Raw genomic sequence first — 22,691 nt, forward strand, 5'->3', positions numbered from 1 at the left:
GCTCCTGATTATGTGCCCTCGTGGGAATGCAGGCCTTCCAGAGAAGAGACTGTTTTTTACCTGAAAGCTGGATTGGAAGGGCTCTAAGCTGATGAAGAACTGAGGAATAAGTTAGGACAGCATCCCCATGGCAGCAATGATTAGGAATACCTATTCAGAGCATCCTTTTCATAGATGGTAACATTTGACAGTTTGAAACACCTTTAAGCTCTACATGGTTTGGCAGTGAAATTTAATAACTAAAATACTGTCCTATTTTGCTCCTTCCTTATGATCATCTTAACAATGACTCTATTCAGGGCTCCAGCACCTTCGGACTGAGTTCTGTAAGATTTTGGACCCTGTAACTGTTCAGGGCTCATTTCACAGTAGATTTGAAACTATTGGAAATCCATTGCCTTTTTCCAGACACTGATGTTTTTGGTACAAATAGAATTCAGTTACTTTGTCTAGAACAAATAATTCTCTGGGTGTACATTACTTTATTAGACTGATCAGAAAACAAATGTAAGATATTAAATAATGATTTCTTACACAAACAGCCATCAGTGGCCTATGTACATACCACGCCGGGCCTCCCTTCAGGCTGGGAAGAAAGAAAAGATGCTAAGGGACGCACATACTATGTCAATCATAACAATCGAACCACCACTTGGACGCGACCTATCATGCAGGTATGCACATCGCCATACAGCTTAAAATATCAGGCAACAGAAGCCAAAATGTGCATGAGCTCAGTGTTGCTGATGTTATGTATTGTTCTGAAGAACCCACGTTTCAGAAACTTTTTCTCACAGAGAACATGCATTACTTTAAGCATTGTATCTGCTAAGGGGGAATTTGGTCACCAAATCAAACTATTATTCCCTAGGTACATTTTTAAAATGTGACATGAAAGATACTTTCAGAGGAAGAGCCTATTACGACGTTAAGGTTCTCTCCCAAACCCCCATTTATTCTGAGGCTAGTTTTTTATGCTGAGCTCGTGATTCATTTCTATTTCCTTCAAATGTGTTTTCCCATCCATTTCCCTGTTATTATGTTTAATTGTTTCCTCCATGCTATAAACAGGCCAGGCTTCTTAATTTATTCTGGCTGTGTTGTTGTTTGGATCCACACTCCCAGTCACACTCATAGGGAGATCCTCCTATGAAGCTAACCTGTTTTTGCCTCCAAAATAGCTTGCAGAAGATGGTGCATCCGGATCCGCCACAAACAGTAACAACCATCTAATCGAGCCTCAGATCCGCCGGCCTCGTAGCCTCAGCTCGCCAACAGTAACCTTATCTGCCCCCCTGGAGGTGAGAAGGCTGCCTCAGCCCCCCCCGGGTCACTTCTACCCTGTGGCCCCTCTTCCTTCCCTCTTCTCTGTGACCTGGACTTCAGTTTTGCAGCTGCCTTGCTCTCTCATCAGCCACTGTGCTTGCGGGGAGGGGTGCCCTTGTGCAGCCTTATACATGCCTCTCTGTTCCTCCCAGTTCACGCCTCTGGACTCTCACCTGATTTCTGATTCTCATTTGGCTGAGGCCATGGTGACCTGTGTTGGACGTGGGCACCTCTTTTCAGAACTCTCGCCATTCTTGTTGTGTTTTGCTCTGTATTGCCTGTTCCTCATTAGACTTGCATAGTAACTCTTTCAAATATCAGTGCTTTCTGAGTTTTAAATCATAGCTGTTGCTTTGATCATTTTTTTCCTTTCAACTGTGGGATCTTCCATTGTATGGGCATATGTGTTTCTGATGCGAATTTGCATTTCTAAATCATTGCTGGGCAGCTGCTTACGCTCTCTCCTGTTCATGTGGTTTTAATGCCGTTCCTTAACATCACAAATGTCAGAGAGTTAGAGAAGCCAGAGAGTAAACGTTTGAAGTTCTCAACTTGACAGTGTCTTAGAGCCAGCTCTGGGTTTCTCTGTGCCCTGGGTTTAAGATGCTGATTAGTGGGGAAAGATGATCTCTCTCTGAAACTGTGATACAAATGTCAAGGGTAACAAGTATGTGATGCCAGGTGGTTTTGTCCATTGAGAGAGATTTTTCTTTTTGTACTCTTAAAAACGGTCAATCCTTTCTTCGTTAGACTGTGAGCTCATGAAGAGCAGGGGCACATTTCTCTCTACCCTCTGTAAAATTTCCATCCAAGGCTCAATATGGAACAATATTTTTGCTATGTATGGAGTAGCTATCAAAGGATGGGGGTTACAAATACTTAATCTCATTGTGTGTTTAACCAATAGAAAAGCTTCAAGTTAGAGTGATTTAAAAGTAAATGAATGACAGAAACAGTTTTTTTTTTTTAGGAGCTTCCCCCTTGCCCTCCAAAGAGGAGCATTCCATGATACCCAGGTACATTTTGACACACGTGGAATAGCACATGGTAAGAGTTCTAATGCTCATTATTATTCCTTAGGGTGCCAAGGATTCACCCATACGTCGGGCTGTGAAAGATACCCTTTCCAATCCACAGTCCCCACAGCCATCACCTTACAACTCCCCCAAACCACAACACAAAGTCACACAGAGCTTCCTGCCGCCCGGCTGGGAAATGAGGATAGCGCCAAACGGCCGACCCTTCTTCATTGACCATAACACAAAGACTACGACATGGGTAAGGTTGCTGCTTTTATTTGGCTCCATTTCCATTCATGAGGTCTGGCATTAATTCCTTCATTTCCTTACTCAGTACTCATAGTTCTTGTAGAGCAGTTTCACTGACACTGAAGCATGTCCCCAGAGAATCTCCTCAGCCTCCATGTAGACTGCACATGGGCTGTGGGTGTGGGTGACTTGCGGGCATGAGGCTAATGGCCATTTCAGTCTTGGCCCCAGGCGGGTGTCTGTCCTTCACAGGACTTAATGGAAAGCTCTGGTTTTGATAACTGACCATATTTGGAAAAAGATAGTGTTCCATAGTGCTAGGATTTTGGTGGTAGTGCTTCACGTCTCATGATGCTTTAATTTTATTAGGAATGCTAACCTTTTTAAAAATCATTTTAGTCTGCTGCTTTCTGCATTTTTATTGACATTACCCATCTTGATTTGATTTGTTTAAAATTTTGGTTTTGACTTGGTATGGTGATAGCTGGTACCTAGAATTATCATGTATATAAATGTTGAATCGCTGTGTTGTACACCTGAAACTAATGTAATACTGTGTGTCAACTACCCTTCAATAAAAAATAATTATCTACAAAAAAAAAAAATTTTGGTTTTGGGTGCTCAAATCAGATTGAGCTATATTTTATTCCTTCGATCGTGGGTTAGGAGAGGGAGATGTACTGAACACTTCGGTTGTGAATGTGATAGCTCTTTTTTGTGAACATTTTGTCAAAATTGATTTTTCTTATCCTGCTGCTCTTCCATGTGCCCCCGAATCATACATGAGAAAGAATCTGTGTTGTATTAACTTGAGCAAGATGAGATTAATCAAAGATGCATAAGCATACGCTTATATTCCCCTGTCAGTTCTTCATGGCTTAGGTGAATCGGTGGTGGTTTACTTAATGCAGCATATAGTTCTTTGAGAAGACAGTGGTATTTTCTTATTATGTGTTCTCTAGATCGTGGTTATACTGAAATTGGTTCTCTTGTTTCTGACTATTTCTGATGCTACAGGAGGTTTGTTTTTTCTTCTGTCCCTTGTACCCCCATTTAGTTGTCTGGGTACAGTTTAACTCCGTGCTGTCATCTCTGCTCCTTGCTCAGCACTGGTGTTACATGAAAGCTAGTTGGGTTTTGGCTCTCGTCACTGGCGCTAGCTCTTTGGTCTTGGACCAGTGGTGAACACATGCTTTAAATTCCCATTTCTAATGAAGACACCAAGTATGCCCAGTTGATAGAACAGCACTGTTGTGTTAAGGAAGAGGCCTGGTCCAGGGTGACCTGAGCAGCCACTTACACTTTGCTCATGGTGTGGTGTGAATTCTGTCCCTTAAGAATTGGACAAAATGGCCTTAGAGGGCTCTGTCCCAATAATCCGGTGGATCATGGTATAGTAAGTCTCCATGAGGACATTGTCAACACTGGAGGCAGAACTGTGCCCTTTATTACAGTTTATCTTTGTCCCCTGACATTATTTCAAATAGCCACCTTTTGCCCTCAACCGCTATCATAGTGACAACCAAAAATGCCCCCACACATTTCCAAACACCCCTTCATGAGAACTACTCTGAAAGTTCTTCTTATCATGAAATAAGGGAGTAGCCTGCCAAGAGAATTTATCATTTAGATCTGGTGGCATTCACTTGGTAAACACATAACTACTCCTAAGGCATAGAATGACATGTAGCCTTGTTTGACTCACCTTTTAGTCTGAAGATAGTATTACAGGTCGTGGGCAAGTTGAGAGTAAGAGATAGACAGTGCTTTGGAAAATGTCATAGAGTTTGGGTTTTGAGTCTTTTTGCCTCAGTGACATAGAACCTGCTACAATACTCACTTCTGCATGCTGCCACACTGCTGTTATTTGCAGTCCTCAGCCAGAAATGGGAGCTCCAGAAACAGGGGGTAAATATTGTCAAAGTAGATGGATTAGTGTATGGAGCCACTGTGGCTTGCCAACATAAGCTATGATTTTAGTAATTTGAACTCGCTTAGTAATCAAATCCCCAGCCCTTCACAGCCTTTCACGCCACAACTGCAGTGTAATTGCAGCTGGGCAGATTTTATTTTAAATAGCACCAGCCTTATTTACTGCCTGCATTATTGTTGAATGAGACCTAGTTTGAATTTCCACTTGCCCCTTTCTATGCATTCTTGTTACTGACTAATTTTCGAACTTAAAATTTTAATTTGTTAAAACAACATTTTGTTGCTCCTGTTGAAAAAATCCCTAAAGTAACAAATGGAAATCCCACGAGTCACTACCCTTCTTCACGATCCTCAGATTAGCTTCCACAGCTGCTAAACTACCCCTTAACAAAGGCCTGTATGGAATTCTCCATGCAGAGGCACCCTTTAAATTGCCTGCTTATTTTGACCAAAGATGGAGGGATAGAAGGAGCAGTAAAGGTAATTTTCAGCTTAAATACTGTTTTGAATTGGTTTGGGTTCGCTTTGATTTTTAAAAGAGAGAACAGCATAGAGTTCTTAGATTTGAGCTCTGTAATAGAAAAGGACAAAAAACTAGTTAGACAGGGTTTAGAAGAACGAAAATCGTGCTTTCCCCAGCAACCTGTCTGCTCTTGATTCCTGTGCTTAACCAGAAGCATGAAAAGATTCAGGCCAATTTTCCCTTGTGTACACTGATAGAGGAAAATGCCCTTTGACAGCTACTATTTAAATGGCTTTTTGCACACACAAGTGATGGAGGTGGTATGTCAGCAGCCTATCTGGAATAGAATTTGACCACATCAAATGAACATCACTTTGTCCCCACCCAGGTCAGGCAGGCCGTGCATGCTGGAGGCCACCAGGTGACTGAGGAGAGATTACAAGAGGCCTTCAGCTTGCATCTGCCAGGAAAGCAGCTCAAAGTGTAGAAGAATGTATTTATGTCTTGTACAGGACAAAGCATTGCTTTATTTTTGTAGCAAGAAAGAGTATACCTTAATTAACTTTGCAGTTTGTTTTCTAATCAGGTCCAAAACTCATCATAGCCCCAGCATGTTTGCTGATGTCTTCCAGAATGGAAAAAACGCAGTTGTTTTCTCAACCAGTCAGCACGCCCATATTTATATATTTTTTTAATGATTCTACAAAGAAACCTTTTTTTTTTTAACATGTTGATCTTTGCCTTCTGTTTAAAAAATCCCTTCAACTGTATTGAGGGATGCGATTGTGAGATACTGAAGTAATTATGAAATAAATGGTGAAAGAGTGCTCTTCCGGTGCTGAGAGAAGGCGGCAGAAACAGTTGGGTGTGTTGGGTGTATTTTCTGTTCATTTATGTTCGTATCATTTGAGACCACATTAGTATTCCAACGTGCTGTCATCCCTGCAGTTACCATAATTCAAGTGGGGCCTTGGCTGCCCTCACCTGCTCCATCAGCTCGGGGGGTTCCTGCCACCTGGGAGAGTGGGTTCAGTAGTGCCCGCTGGTTAGCCCCCAGAACAGGAGGGATGGCAGCTGTGGCCATTATTTTGGCTTTTGTGGGCATGATAAAGTAATAGGACCCTCAGGGCCTCTGGCCCTCACCTTCTGTGAATTCAGGGTCTCCATGCAAGGCAGTATTAGTAGTATACGTGTGAAAAACGGACCTTATTTTATTCTTCGTGCCTCAGCCCATCCCTAGCTCCTCCCCACTGGCATCTTTCTTTAATTTCAACCTTTTTTTCTTTCTTTTAATTGCCAGCTTTTTACCAACAGGGCCAGTTGTCTTTCACAGTAGCCTGGGTGTGATTCCAAGGCACGGCTGGTCTGGGGTGCAGCGTCAAGCAGCCCCACACTCCTCACATAACAGCAGCTCAGGCTCTCGAGTCCGGCATGGTCAGTGGCTCTGTGGGACCTCAAAGGGCCGCTGTGGTTGTGTCTTTACTTGGTCCAGTTTGGAGTTAGAACTGAGTGAGTAGCTTTGTGGAGTGATTCAGGGCTCTGAGTTTTCCTCTGTCCACAAATGTTTACCAGATAATCAGCTTCTTGGACCTTTTAAATCCAAAATCTATTTCTGTTCTGTGTATCTGTTTACACTGCTTGGGTTCCAGTGTAATACAGAATACTAGACCTATTTCATGCCTCTAAGTACCCTTCTAGAAGTACATTAGGTTCAGGTTCAATATTCATCATAAGCTGCTAACATGATTCATTTCTTCAATTAAAAGTTGGCTATAGTTGAGAGAAAGCAAAGATTGCTTTGATTTTTTTATTTTTATTCTTGCTAGTTCCAGAAGTTTGTTGCTTTGTTATAATTCAGTGATACTGAAGTATAATCCGGTGATAATTGAAGTACAAACATCAGTTTGTACTGTTGACTTGGGGGAAAAATTTTTAACAGCTTTATTGAGATGTAATTCACATGTTGCACAGTTCACCGTACTGGAAATACATGATTGAATGGTTTTTAGAATCATTGAGCAAAGATGTGCAGCCGTCACTGTAATAAATTACAGAACATTTTTGTCATCCCCAAGGGAAACCCTGTACCACTAGCAATCCCAAAGTGAGTTTTTTTATTTTCTCATAGCTTTATACCAATTATTTCGGGTTTTTTTGTTGACTTGGGAGAATGCTGAGGCAGAAAACCTTTTAGTAGTTTGACAACAAGAAAGCCTTTTAATATAATTGAATAAACGGTTGTGGGTTTTTTTGAGATTTCAAAAGCATGCCTTTTTTAAAATTTATTTTAGGCTTACTTGGTTGACAGTGTGCTTTTCTGAATTTTATCATTTGATTTCTAATCTTTTGAGTTTAAAGTAAAAATTCTCTAAGTTCTGTTGTGTTTTCACTGGGTCTGTGTGAGTCAGAGGCAGCTCCCAGACTCGGGGTTAGAACCTTTGGGCAAAGTCTCATTCCCTCTGAAATTGTTTCCTCATCTGAAGAAGCAGAGACAATGTGCTCAGTTTCCTAACAGGGTTGCTGCAAAATCACACATCTGAGCCTGTGTGCTTTGTAAATTATAAAGCATGACACAGGATGTCGGAGTACATGTTTCTCCTTTTTTGGCTCTCTCTGGTATCGTACGAACCATATCCCTTAAGAAAAGTCTTTTGCAAACTTCTAAGAGATGTAAATGAGAATCTAATCTGCAGAACTTGATCAAGAATCTCAGTCAAGTTCAATAGTAGGAATGTGACTTCATATAATGAGGCTGACTGTGGAGCAGGACATGACTTGACAGACCAGATTGAGACTCTCCTCTACGTCAAGAGGTGCAGAAGGAAGGGAGGCTCGCTGCCCTCACCCAGAGCTCAGGACCAGAGGGAGGCTTAAGCCATCATCCCACTCCCTTTCTAGTTTAGGGCCTTGTCTTCATTGGTACCCTCCATCTTGGTTTCCATAGTAACATCACTGCTGGGGTCTTCTTCCTCTTCACCTGCTCAAGGGCTCAGGGAAATAGTTAGCCTTTTATTTAAATACTCTTACCTGCTTTCACCAAGGACAGGAGGAGGAGTAGAATCTTAGAGAGCTGGTCAGCCAGGCTTCCTATACTAAGAGGGACCCACCCCTCACCCGTTCAGGCAGGAGTGTAGCACCATGTCACCCTGGTTGTCTTGGAATGCACAGCTCCAGAAGGCGGGGAGCTGTAACGGCACACATAGTCACTCTTAACCTCTTCTGCCTTCGACATTCTTCTTACAGGAAGACCCACGGCTGAAATTTCCAGTGCATATGCGGTCAAAGGCATCTTTAAACCCCAATGACCTGGGCCCTCTTCCTGTGAGTACTCTAGAGACACATGGACAAGTCTGAAATGTTTATTAATTCATCTGCCCAGTGTTGTAGAGAAGCCCTGGGGCTTTCTCTTTCTCCAGGCTTTTTGGGTCCCATTGGTCTGTAATTTTCTAATAGAACTGGGTGTATGGCTAGATTCTCATACACACAGTTTACATAATATCCACTACTTGTGAAAAAGGTTTCTGACTTGGTAGCTGCTGGTGGAAGGTAAGCCTGTAATGATGTAGGAGATGTTCTCTACAGGTGACAGACAGTGTGAGAGCATCACGTATTCATTTTATAACAGTGACCGCTAAGTTTGACCCCTATTGCCGGTTTGGTCATGGAACACAAATACTAAAAACAGTAGGAGAAAAAGGCATGAGTGATCACAGAAAGGTTCTGTAAGTCACTTAGTCTGCAGATATTTAAAATCTTTTTCCCTTGTTAATGATTTTTTATAAATCTAATGTTTTATAAGTTTGTTCTCTTTTGGAAAAGTTGTTCTCAACACCATTCTGAAGTGGGTGTGAACTGTTTACTCCAAATTGGATTTTGAATGAAACTTTCACCATGCATCCCCTCAACCTCCCCCCCTGCCCCACCCCACCCCTGCCATATAAAATGCTTTATAGGGATGGGGATGTGAGATACTCTAAGACTGTTTCAGAATGTTACGGGGTGGGAGTATTTTGGTGGTGGTTTTCCAAAACAAAAGAACCTTCGTGTTGCCTGGTATGTGGTATATTCAGCAGAATTTGAAGTTAGAAAGGTTAGAACTCAATCTTTATTCATCAGATTATACAAATACCCTCATTCTCTCCATCTGTTTGAATCTTGGGTTTAGACAGAAAGAGCCCAGAGAGGGTCTAGAGGTTTAGTTTGGAAAGTGACAGATTGCACGTTGGCTGGATTCCCGTAGTGAACAGGCACAGTTTACGTAAGGAGGGCATACCGGCCTTATCTTGGAAATACTATTCCAATATTTTTAGTTCCTCAGTCTGAACAGTGGGAGTTCACAGCAGAGAATATCGGTATTAAATTGTTCAACCACTAGATGATATGAGTACAGCATCTGTCTCTAATTTTTCTATTAAACTTCTCTTCTCCTTAGTACTCGGTAAATAATTTCATTAAATGAGCTTCTCAACCCTAAACTCAGTTGTTTCATGTCCACTGAGGTTCCCCTTTGAAGCTTTTGAAATAGCAACGTGTTTCCTGTCCATCACACAGTGAATGCCTCTGAGACTGTTGAACATGCGGTACAGTGTGTTACTAGATGTTGTCAAGAGGTAATTTTGTAGTTCATACTTAATGTAAAAATGTTCCCTCACAGAGAAGAGAAAGAAAATATCCTAAATATTTTACATTTTGCCTTCAATTTTGGAACTGCTCGCTGATGTCTGTATTCTCTCTCTCTCTCCCCACCCGCCTCCCCATCCTAGCCTGGTTGGGAAGAAAGAATTCACTTGGACGGCCGAACATTTTATATTGATCATAGTAAGTATGCACCGCTGTGGGCACATATGTATTGCAGGTAAAGGGAAGGGAGGAGCGGATAATACAAATATTATAGTGAAAGCTTTGTCATTTTGCTCCTTGTCTAGGCAGCCAGGTGTTATGTGGAGAGAATGATACCAGAGAATCAGTGCCCTCGTACGGTACTGTGCACTCACCCCAGTTTGCTTTAAAATAGCCCTTCGAGCTTTCACCCAATTTGATCTTGTGACCTATTAACTTTTTTTAATTCAAAAATTGGGGGGAGGTTGATAACCCCTTGACTTTGTGCTTTTAATAAATACACTCTGGTAATAGAAAATAAGATTAGAAGTGATGATTGAGTCAAAAGTCTATGTGTGAGCCGTGCTTGAAGCAGCATGTACATTTTTTGAACATTGCCTTCAACAGTCTATGGCAAGATGCCCATTCTGACTTATTTTCTATTTCATAGCATGTTTCCTTGCACCCGACTCACTAATATATACGTAGTCCTTTTCTTGAAATTGTGGTATATTTGCCCCAGCACCTATGAATAAACGTGTGGTTTCTCATTTCAACTAAAAGTTAAACTAATAAGAATTCGCTTTTAGCTGGTGTTTTTTTTTTTTCTTTTTGAGGCGACGTGTTCTCCATGGAATCATATTTGTATAGCCCTTAAAAGGTCTGAAAATGTGTATTATAAAAGATATCTTCAAGTAGGTGTAAAGTTCAGATCATGTGTGCAATTTGGTAGTATTTTGATCTTCGTTTTCATTTGGCTCATAACAGTGAAATCTGCACGATGTTTTCTGTACCAGGTTCCCCAGCGTCACATTTTCTTAACTAACCAAAAGTATAGTGATGAGCCAGTTTCTGGAAAGTCTGGCCACAGAATCCTCATAGGGCTAGTGCCTGTCCCAGGCATTACCAAGCAGCTGAGTGTGTCCTAGAGCTTGGCTCCCAGGCACAGGGGCTTGAGGGGTAGTTGTACATTGCATAAAGCAAGAAGCCTAGCAGTTCAGAATTCAACCCAAAGTACAATTCGTAAGGGAGGTGGGCTATCCTTTGACTTAAATTGGGTGTTTGCAGGTACATAGGCCTTGTTTTTGCATTTAACCAATAATACTGATTTTGCCTACTTTCTAGAATTTTACCGTGAACATAAAATTGGTGCTATAAATGCTTTAAAATATGTGTGTGCCCCCACTTTTTTCCTTACTATACGTATTTATAATTCTGTTCTTTGCATAATTTGTTAAAATAGAAGGGTCACACACCTTTTTCACACTGAAAACAACAAGTTCTTTTCAGTTCTTTATGCATTACAGTTTGTTTTCAGATTTTGCAAGGGCTCAAGAGCAAGAGAAATGCTTTTGCAAAGGCCCATGTTAGTATACAGTAGAAATAATAAAAATCATAGACTGTTTTTCTAGTGGTGTGTATAGACATAGTATAATATGTAGTAGATGCTCAATAAATGGTGACTTGACGTTGATCCATGGAGGGGAAGAGGTGAAGGTGTTGGAATCGATGTCCTTCGTTGGACAGTGTAGAGAATTGCCTTGAGAAGCAGCAGCGGTCCCTCCAGCCTCAGCCTTGCCCTGCTTCTGTCTTGGGAGGCAGGAGGGGTAGCTGCTTGCTCTGTGCCTGGACAGCTCCTTAGTCTGACCAGTCCACAAGCCCCTCCAAGCACTTCTCTCAGATGCTCTTCATCCCTCTTGTCACAACAGGAGTACATGGGAGGCTCCTCTTTGCTCTTGGCAGTGGTACCGCCCACATGCATGGCCCAGCTCATCTGAGCTATAAAATGTGATATTTGTGATCATTACATGGACCTTAAAATTTGCCCTTGTTCCACCATCCTGAAAGGTTCTCTTATCCAGATGTAGTGAAAATTAGATGAGCAAAAACTATTTGTAAGAAAAAGATCTGTTTAGGATAACCTCACTGTTGATTCATACAACATTTCTGCCATTTCTCTCTCGTTTGTCAGTTACTCAATGGAAAGCTGTAAGGGGTACATAGCAACGAACCAGAGTTCATTACCTATACCATTTCACCAAAATCCAGTCTGTGAGGAGGGCAGAATATCTGTCTTTAAGAGGCTACATCTGGCTGATAGGTGACCATTCCAAAATGGGTTTCAGTACCTACCTGGTAGGTGAGGTTTAAGAATTTCCTTACCTGCCAGATGAGCCTGTCCTTCCAAACAGTTTTCCCACATCTGATTTCTAGCAAAATTCATTTTGCTCTCTCCTTTGCTGTTTATCCTGCTGCCTGCAGGACAGAAGCCAGGTCATGCCTACGACATATGTCATTTTACTGTGAAGCAGTCATCTGGGAAGATACTCAGAGCCAGCCTGGCCGCCAGCAGCCCTGGGACGTGCGTCTGTGCACTGAGTGCCAAAAGCAGCAATCTGCTCGTCTTGTAAATAGTTAGATCATTTTCTGACTTGATTATTTTCCTACAGTCTTGAGAAGTTAAACATTTTCAAGATTACAAATATTCAACCATCTTAAGGACTTAATTTCATAAGAGATGAATGTTCAGTACTAATCTCTTCAGATTTGATTTGTTTAGTTGACATTTACCAAATAGATACCATGTCTTGAGCCTGCGTGAAAGGTTAAGGGAAGATCTTGAGCTGAATCTCTACCTCTCTCAGGAATCATGGGATGATTCTTAAAGATGAGGTACGCCTAGCAGCTGAGTTACTGGCCACAGGTGTCTTACATACAAAGCTAGAAAATAAAATTCCAGTGGTTGTATAAAACCGTGTTTCTGTCTTTTCTGCCAACAGTCTTACCAAACCTGTTAAGAGTAGCTAAGTTGCCTGAATTTCTTTCTTCTACCTCATTCTTGACCCTTTCTTTGAAATGTAATGTCCTGAAGACAAAAGGCAAGCTTAGATTTTAAAGTTCTAGAAAAAAATGGATAACTAGTCACCATATATTCGTATGTTGACAATACTTTGATGCAAAAATTATCTTGATTGTAACCATACAGAAACTTGTGGTTCTTAGGAAGCTTAGACTGTTTTAACAGGAATTTGTTTGTACCACCACCTTCTTTCAGTCGTTAAAAAATAACATATTAGGCGCCTGTTACATTCTGGGAAATGTGTTAAGTGTTGGAGAGGGGGCTGCAGAGATAGAAACACAGTCCCTGTCCTTGAGGGACTTAACATTCTAGTAGGGAATGCCTCCTGGTTTTCCACATATTGGATTAGAGGAATGAACCACCTTACTTGCCAAGTGGTTGGGCACCAGGGGTGCCTTTAGGCTTTAGGAAGACCTTATGGAATGGATTCCTTTTTAGATGGATCCCAAATGATTAGTGAGATTTATCCAGGCAAGTCCACAGAAGAGTGGCCCCAGGAGGGAGAGGCCATATGCGGATTGTGTTGAGTTCTGAGAAACGTAATGGGGCAGCAAATGGCCAGTGTGCAGGGGAGGCCAGCATGACACATAGGTCAAGTTAAAGGGTATCTGCGGGTGTGGGAGCCCGGGTCCCTTCTGCAGGCCGGAGGGAGCTCCTGAGGGATCATCCAGAGGGGAGTGAAAGGGGTCAAGTTTGTTCTGCAGAAAGACCCTGTTGCCAGGGCTGTGAAGTTTTGAACAAGACTGAGCGAGACTGAGGCCAGGGGAACCTAGAGAATAGTCCAGGGACAAGGTGAGCACTCCAGAAAGAAGTGTTGTCAGCAAGACGGAGGGACAGTTGAGGGACCACTGGAGGAGAATGGTGAGAGAGGATTGAGGGTGTGGCCAGGTTCTGAATTTGACCAGTAAATGGACTATGATGCTGCTAATTGCGGAGACAGGAACTGTTTTTGGTGTTGAAGGACTGGGTTCCGTTTCGGTAGAGCTGACTTTGAGGTCCCCGTGGTGCAGATGTCAAGGGTGGAGCCTCAAGCTCGGTTCTGGACTGAATATTCAGGAGTCATTACATGTTGGTTGTCGTTCATATATTTTCTGCTTTGGTGATGACCCCAGTCAGGAAGCTGTGGGCCAGGGCAGTTAATACTTAGCAGTACTCTATTCCTTTATTTGCTTTGCTTTTTCCCTTATTCTCCATCACTGTAGCAACTTTGACTTTCCAAAGTCTCGTGTTTTCAAGGTAAGGGACCCAAAGTACCCTTTGCTTCTATCAAGGTTCTCTAAAATAGTTGAAACATTTCATGTAGACCTTCTGCCACATGAATCTAGAACCATCCTGTGTGTTGATAGCATTAAAACTAAATGTATTAGTTACTCTTATCAGTACATGTACAGAGGATACAGGAAATAATCAATATCGTTAAATGTCCTTTTTTTTTTTTTTTTAAACAACTTATATTTCCTACTACTCCAAAGAGAACCCGTCCTCCCCCAGGCTGCCCTCCCCATCTCTTTCATGTGAGTCTGTCTCGCACCCCCATCCTCCCCCCGAAACACAGTAACCCATAGTCTTTTTAATTACAGTCACAAATCTCAAGTTATTGAGGACAGCTCGTGCATGTTGTCACCTGTCTCACTGAAGCAATTGTATAGGTGGCCTTGAACAATCTTGCTGAGATTCATTGAAAAGAAAGAAAACCACTTGCCAGCTTGGCCGAAAGAGAAACCTTTCTCTGGAATATTCCTCTGCTGTATCTGATTCTCATTTTTTGGGCAGCCTTAGCCGCTTTGATTTTTGTGTGCATATGAGTGACATATGTTATGGATTATTCATTTGTTCAGTGTAGGATTTTAATTTGAAACAGTTTTTCAACATGATAAGCAAAGAAAAAAGTATTTGAAATGAGAAAAATCGGGTGAACTTTTGGGGGATGAAGACTTTTTATGCCTTTTTTTTTTTAGTGAAAATCAGGATCAAGTTATAAATCCTTCAAAAAATAGGGATTTATGATTGAAATTTCAGCAGATTGCTTGCCAAAAACTGTGTGAATAGCTGGGTTTACCTCAGTTGTGCATTTTTGATTGTGTGCTTTAACTAAACAGTAGGTGGAGGGGCGGGGGGCTACCATATAGAGTTCTAACCCTGAAATACTAAGTTATTTATCTTTGGGAGGCTAGGATTGGGGGGACTGGGCAGCTTTTGAAAAATCCAGAAATAATTCTTTCTAAAACCTTCTTGACATAGAATAAATTTGAACTAATGTGCTGGAGTTTGTTTTTGTTTCTGTTTTTAACATTAATTTACAGATAGCAAAATCACCCAGTGGGAAGACCCAAGACTGCAGAACCCAGCTATTACCGGTCCGGTTAGTATTCTCATGTCCTGACTCTTCAATATAATATTACAGCTGAGTCTAAACACACATTTCTTGTGTAGTACTGCCTACCTCTGGGCCAAAAGCTTGGTGTCGTGAATTGAGTAGTTTAACATTGCCCCCCCCCCCCCACCTTCTCCCTGGAGTTCCCAGGTGAGGAACCCCTCAGTTGCCTTTTCACCGGGCTTTCATTATAAAGGAAAACTAAACATTTTTTCCTCCATTATAAAAAGGTGGATTAAATGTATCACAATCAAAATACCCTCTCTTCCTTTTTATGTGAAGCAAAGTTAAGCCCTATATTTATGGTTTCATCATTGCTTTAGGCCAAGAGTAGTAAATGCATACCAACAAATTTTCGCTGTGTTCTGAATCTCTTCCAGCTCTAAAAATCTGTAAAAGTTTGCGTGAGGTTGGAGCTAACCTCTGGAGCCGGCCAGGTTAACAATCTTTGTATCTGCTGACCCACTAACTTTGTCATAGTCCCCTCTTAGATGCCAGGTCTGCCTTAGGTGGAGTGTCACACACTGTGTTCATAAGGAAGAGTGAGAACCACCACCCACCGTCACTCAGCAGTTAACAGTTACTTGCCGTCAGACACCTGAGAGGAGGCTGTGAAACAGGGCCCCACTCATCAGCAGTCACACAGACTGTAGCCAGGTTCTGTGTCTGTGTGAGGGTTAAAGACCAAGCACCACGTCTGGGTCAAGTGCCCACTTCTCTGATTTTGAGTCTTTTTGCTCATTTGATTTCTCTTTTGCCCCAGTTTAAAAAATATCTACATATTAGGGGAGAGGGTCCCCCTCTGTGGCAACTCAGCTCTACATTTCTGGAAGCCAATGTGTTAGCTGTGTAACAAACATCACCACGAGAAGCACTGATAAAGTGCCGGCCATGCTGGCTGCTCTTGTGAATATTATCTCATGCTGGGTCAGGCTTCGTACTTTTCCAAGAACCTCACCATCAGCTGCTTTGAAACTCGGCAATCCCATCAGGAAGGTAGGGAAGATGTCATTATTCCCAATATTTCAGAAGCTCAGAAAGCTAATTTTGTTACCAAAAGTTCCAGCAAATGTCAGGATCAGGACTGGAGCCCCATGTGTGGGGGCCTGATCAGCATCTCCATGTCAGGCACAACCCCTTCTCTCCAGGTTCTCTGGTATCAACTGGACAGTAATGGCATGAAAACAGTTAGAAAAAACTTAGCCAATAAGTCATTTTGTTCTAAGAAAGCATAATTAATCCAGAGCAAGAGGGCTCTAATCAACAGACATGTTTTAATAGGCTTATTTTGTAAGTTAAGTTGTATGTAAGAAGGAAGACACCAGGTTTTCAAGAGAGAATAAATAATTTGGCCTGTCCAATACAAGAAGTGCACTATACTTGCAATTCTCTTCAGAGGCTGCTCTCTGTGGATGTCTTTGTCCTGGTACATTGTTAGAATTTTTTCAGGAGAACACAAAAGCCTGCTCTTTTAGTATATAAGAACTACCTCCACAGGGAGAAAAGCTAAGAATTGGAGGAGGGTAATGATTTTTTCAATTTCCATGCATCATTCCCCAGAAGAAGAAAGACCAGGAATAACTCAGCATCCTATTTCCACCCACATCTTGTCAGCACCTATCAGGTTAGAAGTCAGACACAGGAGTAGTTATTATGGGCTGGGAGTAACATTTTGAAATACATTCCTTGGGAGATTTATCATTTGAGATTATTGAGCTCGCATTCACAATGATGAATGTGGAAGCCTTTTTGCAACAAAAACAAAAAATAATTGTTGGAAATTACAGATTTTTGGAAATGGAAGTGCCTTCAAGTTTGTTTAGTCAAATCATTCCACTTAGTTCTGAAGCAGTTCACAGTAGGGAGGTCATGTCACAGAGCTGGCCGTAGAGCTGACCCTAGAAGTCAGGACTTCTAGAAGCTGGAATGAGGTAATGAAAGGAAATAACTTTCTCAGCTGCAGCTGAGTGTCCCTCCGTCGCAGTTAATCACAGCTAAGAACATCAGTCTGACATTGCCTTCTCGAGACTTGGCCCTCGCTGTTCCTCTTGTGGTCTGTTCCCTCCTGTGGCTGTGGTTTCTGCACAGACTTCCCTTTCTCAGAGTTGCCTGCCCTGACCATTCCTAAATGAACCTCTTAGGAACTCTCATCATTTTTTTCTCATAGCATTTACTGTTATTTATTCATTTATTTCTTACTGTCCGTTGCTTGCAATAGCTTGTTAGGTCTTCCTCAGCAGGGAAAGAAATCTTTGGCTGAGGTACCAGTATTTCCCTAGCACCCAAAATGCCTGGCGCAGAGTAGGTTCTCAAGAAATAGCTGTTGAGTGAATCAGCAAATGAGCCCCTAAAGAATGAATAAATAAAGTAGATAGAAAAATCTTTGTTACGGGACATAGTAGAGCAAAAAGCATGCTAACGTCTTCATTGGCTTATGTCAGAACATTGTATCCTTTTCCTTATTTTGGTGGGTGCCAAGATAAAAAATTCTTAACTTCTACAAATCAGAATTCATATATGATTTCATCAGACTAAACACGGCCCAACAGAAGTCTGATAGGTGGGCAGAACTAGTGTCCAATGGAAAGCCAAATGAAGATTGGCTCAACTCAGAACAGACGTGGGTAGTATAAATTGTCTTTAGAATGTGTTAAGATATAGGAATATGATGTCTTTCTTGCTCTTGAATTACAAAGCAAAACACTGACTCAATTACTGTTTTCCATAAGAGAAGTTCTTGTTTTGACTTAGTTATTGCTTGTGTGATTGTGTCTCAAAACTGTATGAATGAGGGAGGCTTTTTTACCTCATTTCCCCCTTTCTGCTTAGGAAGAAGCATGGTGAATATGTAAGGTTTAGTCTGGAGACACTTAATAAGGATCAGTATATTTTATTAACTTAGGCCAAGTTGATGTCAGTAGAACTGTTCTTGCCTAAATTCAAACTAAAAAGCAGTGTGTTATTCGGAGTATGATGCTGTCACAGTTATGTCTGTGTCTGTGTGTGTACAAAGCCAGTCCTTTTTCTTCCCTAGAAAAAATTACAAGCCTTTCAAGAGCCTCAAGTCAGGACTGTGGCTCTGGGATATTGTAAGCTACTTTACAACATAGCGAGTAAAGAATATTTATAACTAAAATGGTATTACTTTGTCTAAAGAGATTCCAGAACTTTTGAATACTGATAGTTCAGTTAGCGAGCCTCCGCCGGTGGTGCCACCACTCTGTGTCGTCCCAGATTTAAAGAAATTCTTGCCCGAGACCACTGAATGGTGAGGGGCGACCCTCTGACTCCTGAATTGAGGACCTTTCCAGAATGCCAGCTACCAGATTTTATATTCCTTGACAAGAGCCATCAGTTCACTTACCTTGCTGTTCATTACCTTTCCTCCCCAAGATTTTTAAAGCATGATTAGTCTTTTCACAATGACAGTACAGGTCACTTTGGGTTGTGTGTTAAAATATCATAGCAATAACTCTTAACTGGAGCTAAGGGAAAAAAAAAAAAGATTACACCATGACTCATGTTTAGACAGAAGCCATGTGGAAAGGGTATTTAATGTATCAGGTCCCTAAATGATTTTTTGGCTGTCAGTACAGATATTTCCAGCAGTAAAACCCCCCATTCAATGCTGATTAATCATTTCTAGACCTTTACCATGTGTTATGTAGACATTGTGTAAATTTTAATGATCATGCGGACTGAGAATTTTAAGGCTTATGAGTCATGAAAGTCCCTGAATGTTGGCTTATTATACATGAAATTTCAAGTGTACTGTTTACATCATCTTTATTTATAAATTTATCTTCTAGGCTGTTCCTTACTCAAGGGAATTTAAGCAGAAATACGACTACTTCAGGAAGAAATTGAAGAAACCTGTGAGTAACTACATGTCTTCCAAAAATGCTGTTTTAATTATTTGTAAGTTGCCAAAGTTACGTCAGTGAGAACCACATATTTACTTTTGTATGTATACTAAAAATATTACCTTCCTTTTTTCATTGCACTTCGATCCACCTGGATCCTCAATCTGAATTTTCTTTTTGACAAAAATAGTAAGTGAAGATTTGCTTAGTATTACATAGCAAATCACCAAAATGGTAATCCCCTGTGTAATACATGAAAAGGTAGCAGTGATTTTTATGGCATTTAAGATAATTCAAGGCCTAATCAAGAGTTCTGGAGAAGCCTGTGCAATGACTTATGGTTATCATATTTAATAAAATGGTTTATCATATTTAATAAAACCTGGATCCTAATTAGAAAAAGTTTAAGTCCTTCCCTTTAAATTCAAAAGTTTAGTTTTAATTACAATATTTATGATATACCTGTAATTTATTTATACTATTGGGCATATTAAGACCAAGTGTATCACAAAACTGAGAAACCCTGTAATGTTTTTACAGGCCGTGTTTTCAGTTACGGCGTTGTATTTTCTACTGACTCATCTTCCCAACTTCTTCCACATTCTGTCTTCTGTTTTACTCTGATGTCACTTGTTGAGTGACAGTGTTACCAGCTTTGTCCTCAGGTGCGTGCCCACTGTCACAGCACCAGTCACCATGCCTTTGCTTCTTCCCACTGGGCAAAGGAGCGTGTGGGCCACAGCTCAGGTCAGGCCAGGTACTTGTGTCCCGTCACCACTGCCCTCCGCTGATGCCTCATTTTCTGGGCATCTGAGGCATGGGGTGTAAAGATGCATGAGACACAGTCTGTGCCTAGGGAAGCTCCCCTTCATCGTGGGGGTCTGTTCTCTCTTCCAACATCCTGATTCAGGGAGCTTTTGGATGACTACTTTAGAAATGACTCCAATTTGAACACATAAAATTCCACAGTTTCTTTGTGAGACCCCTGCATTTCCCCCAGCAACAGGTGATGACTTTGTGGACATTATCCTGTCTCACTCTGTGGCACTTTCACTGTGGCATCTTCTGCCTGGAAACAGATTCCTGCAATTCCATTTTCATGGCAGGGTTGACCCCGGCCCTCATTTTTCCTGGAAGCAGTTACTCACAAATTCAGCCAAGTGCTTTTTTTTTTTTTTTTTTTTTAATTTTATTTTGGTATCATTGATCAACAATTACATGAAGAACATGTTTACTAGGCTACCTCCTTCACCAAGTCCCCCCCGACAAACCCCATTGCAGTCACTGTCCATCAGCGTAGCAAGATGCTGTAAAATCACTACTTGTCTTCTCTGTGGTGCACAGCCCTCCCCGTGCCCCACACACACACTATACATGCTAATAGTAATGACCCCTTTCTTCCCCCCCCCCTCCCCGCCCTTATCCCTCCCTTCCCACCCATCCTCCTCAGTCCCTTTCCCTTTGGTAACTGTTAGTCCATTCTTCAGCCAAGTGCTTTTTATTTTCATGTATATTAACTGTGGCCTTTGGGATGCTGTCCCACAACTCAGCGTGATAATCAGGGTCCTGCTCTCCATGGCAACATGCTTGTAGGCATCCCGGATCACATCTACCAGCTGGAGTCCCTACCAGAGTTGAGAATGCTCCCAGCCTAGCTAGGTGGGGATTATTTACGGATTTTAGTTACCTGAACTAAAGTCCCTTTTTTTAGCAGAAACAATATATATAGTGGACTGTATTTCAGTTGCCAGCGGGTGGATAAATGCCCCACAGTTCTTTATAAAAGAGGGAGTAGATGATGTGTCCTACTCAGCGCAGCGGCTTCTGCAGCAGATGGTGCTGGCTCAGTCTGCCAGCTGCTGGCGGATGCCCTGGGTGTCTCATCCTGACAGAGTGAGGCTTTCTGCTTGCATGAGGAAAAATCCACAAAGGAAAGAATCTCAGTTGGAACATTCATCACTGCTTATTTACTTGAAGGCTGCAATCATTTCTACTCATCGTCGTTTTTTCTCTATTAGAAAGGAGGTGTATATTTAATTAATGATCATGTGCTTCTTTCTTTGTGTGTAGGCTGATATTCCAAATAGGTTTGAAATGAAACTTCACAGAAATAACATTTTTGAAGAGTCTTACCGGAGAATCATGTCTGTGAAAAGACCAGATGTCCTAAAAGCTAGACTCTGGATTGAATTTGAATCAGAGAAAGGTCTTGACTATGGGGGTGTGGCCAGAGAATGGTTCTTCTTACTGTCCAAGGAGATGTTTAATCCGTACTATGGTCTCTTCGAGTACTCTGCCACGTAAGTGTGGAATGCGTTCACAACTGGTCTCCCACTGAGATGGTTTTATTCCTGATGTGCTTCAACTTAGTGAAAGAAGCATCTCCCTCATTGGAGATGAATTAACACTCCTGATTTCAGTCCCACTCCCCTACCCCCTGGCCCCCTATAAGTCTAGAGCAGGTTCTGACTCTGCATGGTGCAATAATGTACTCTGTAAAGTAAACACCTGAAATATGTGAACACCTAAAAATGATTCTTCTCTTGTTTGGCAGGTTCATGTAATAGAAATTGAAAATGTGTTGGGTACTTATCAGTAAGGAACGAGCCAGTTTTCACCTGTAATGTTATATTAATTTGGGAGAATTTGTCAGTGTCAGAATTCAGAAAATGGTCATAGTCTTAAGAATAAGAATAGTTCCTGAAGTTCCACGACATTAAAGGCAGATTCCGAGGACACTGAGGACCCCTTCTTCAGGGTCTGAAGGACCAAGCCCTGGGCTTGTAAGGGAAGATCCAGATTGCCCCTTGCATTAGGATTTCATCATTACCAAGCATGGAAACCGAGGCAGATTCGATTTTTTTTTCCCTTGGGAATCAAACACTGATGACTTACATGGCCAACCAGCTCTCCTGCAGGCTGTGCGGTCCCCAGAGGCCTAGGCTACACTGGAGCCTCTGGTGGAGTAGATGTTGACCTTACTGACAGGCAGCCTGTGCTCTGAGGGGACATCAGGTTCTCCCACACCATCCACCTGCTGCCAGCCTCCTGAGGCTGCTTTCGGAAGGCAGCCTCAGTGTCCCCCAGGTGCTCTCACCAGAATTTCCCATTTTGTTAATAACTCTCCTTTTTACCAAGTCCCATGAAAAAGCCTGCTATATAAAACCATTTGAGCGGAGAGCAGGGTAGGTGGGCAGGATCCTTACCTCCCACCTTCCCAGAGGTACCCCCCGGATTATTCTGTCAGTGGAGCCCAATTTGAAAACCACTGACCCTCAAGATGTTGAGACCAAAGAAAATTAGATGCCTATAAACATTTGGAGTTTGCATTCTTGAGACAGCCGTGTACTGCCTCCAGCGCCCTTGGGGCCTTGCAGGACAGAGCGCTGGTCAGATCAAGCGTTGGGCCCATGGGAAAAAATTTAATCCCCAAACCTCAGAAGAATTAACCCTCTTCCTAATAGAGAATCCATGCACAGCCCCTCTGTTACATGGGGTTTCTCCTCTTCGCAAAATACTCGACCCAACTCTATAAAATTGACATTTCTGTAGATCAAAAATAGTGAAATATCAATAGTTTCTTATGGTTTTAGCTTATATAGGGCACGTGCACCAGCTGTATTAGACCTCAGTTGTTGATCGCAAACGAGCTGATGACCAAAGAGGAAGTCACATTCACTAGCTTCTGCCTTTTCCCACTCGGTACTAGGTGTCTGCAAGTGCACTGTGAGCACTGTGAAAGTGTAATGACCAGTCACAATGGCAAAATCAGACTGTATTTCTTACC

At 41.9% G+C, this 22,691-nt stretch overlaps 1 protein-coding gene across 11 annotated transcripts in view; it reads left to right on the top strand.

Moving 5' to 3' along the window:
- The window catches only part of NEDD4L (NEDD4 like E3 ubiquitin protein ligase), a 322,004-nt gene that overhangs the window by 273,786 nt on the left and 25,527 nt on the right, over window positions 1–22,691 (top strand). For 7 of the 11 annotated variants that reach the window (XM_036876834.2, XM_036876835.2, XM_036876836.2 and 4 more), the window contains 9 exons: window positions 543–674; window positions 1,182–1,301; window positions 2,407–2,604; window positions 8,233–8,310; window positions 9,753–9,807; window positions 9,915–9,968; window positions 14,971–15,029; window positions 18,851–18,916; window positions 20,975–21,204. In XM_036876834.2, the coding sequence (XP_036732729.1) occupies window positions 543–674; window positions 1,182–1,301; window positions 2,407–2,604; window positions 8,233–8,310; window positions 9,753–9,807; window positions 9,915–9,968; window positions 14,971–15,029; window positions 18,851–18,916; window positions 20,975–21,204 (992 nt within the window). The remainder of the gene's footprint in view (window positions 1–542; window positions 675–1,181; window positions 1,302–2,406; window positions 2,605–8,232; window positions 8,311–9,752; window positions 9,808–9,914; window positions 9,969–14,970; window positions 15,030–18,850; window positions 18,917–20,974; window positions 21,205–22,691) is intronic. The other 4 variants (XM_036876837.2, XM_036876838.2, XM_036876830.2 and 1 more) reach the window with 1 other exon arrangement.

This window comes from Manis pentadactyla, chromosome 6 (assembly GCF_030020395.1).
Source record: "Manis pentadactyla isolate mManPen7 chromosome 6, mManPen7.hap1, whole genome shotgun sequence".
In the NCBI taxonomy this organism is placed as follows: domain Eukaryota; kingdom Metazoa; phylum Chordata; class Mammalia; order Pholidota; family Manidae; genus Manis; species Manis pentadactyla.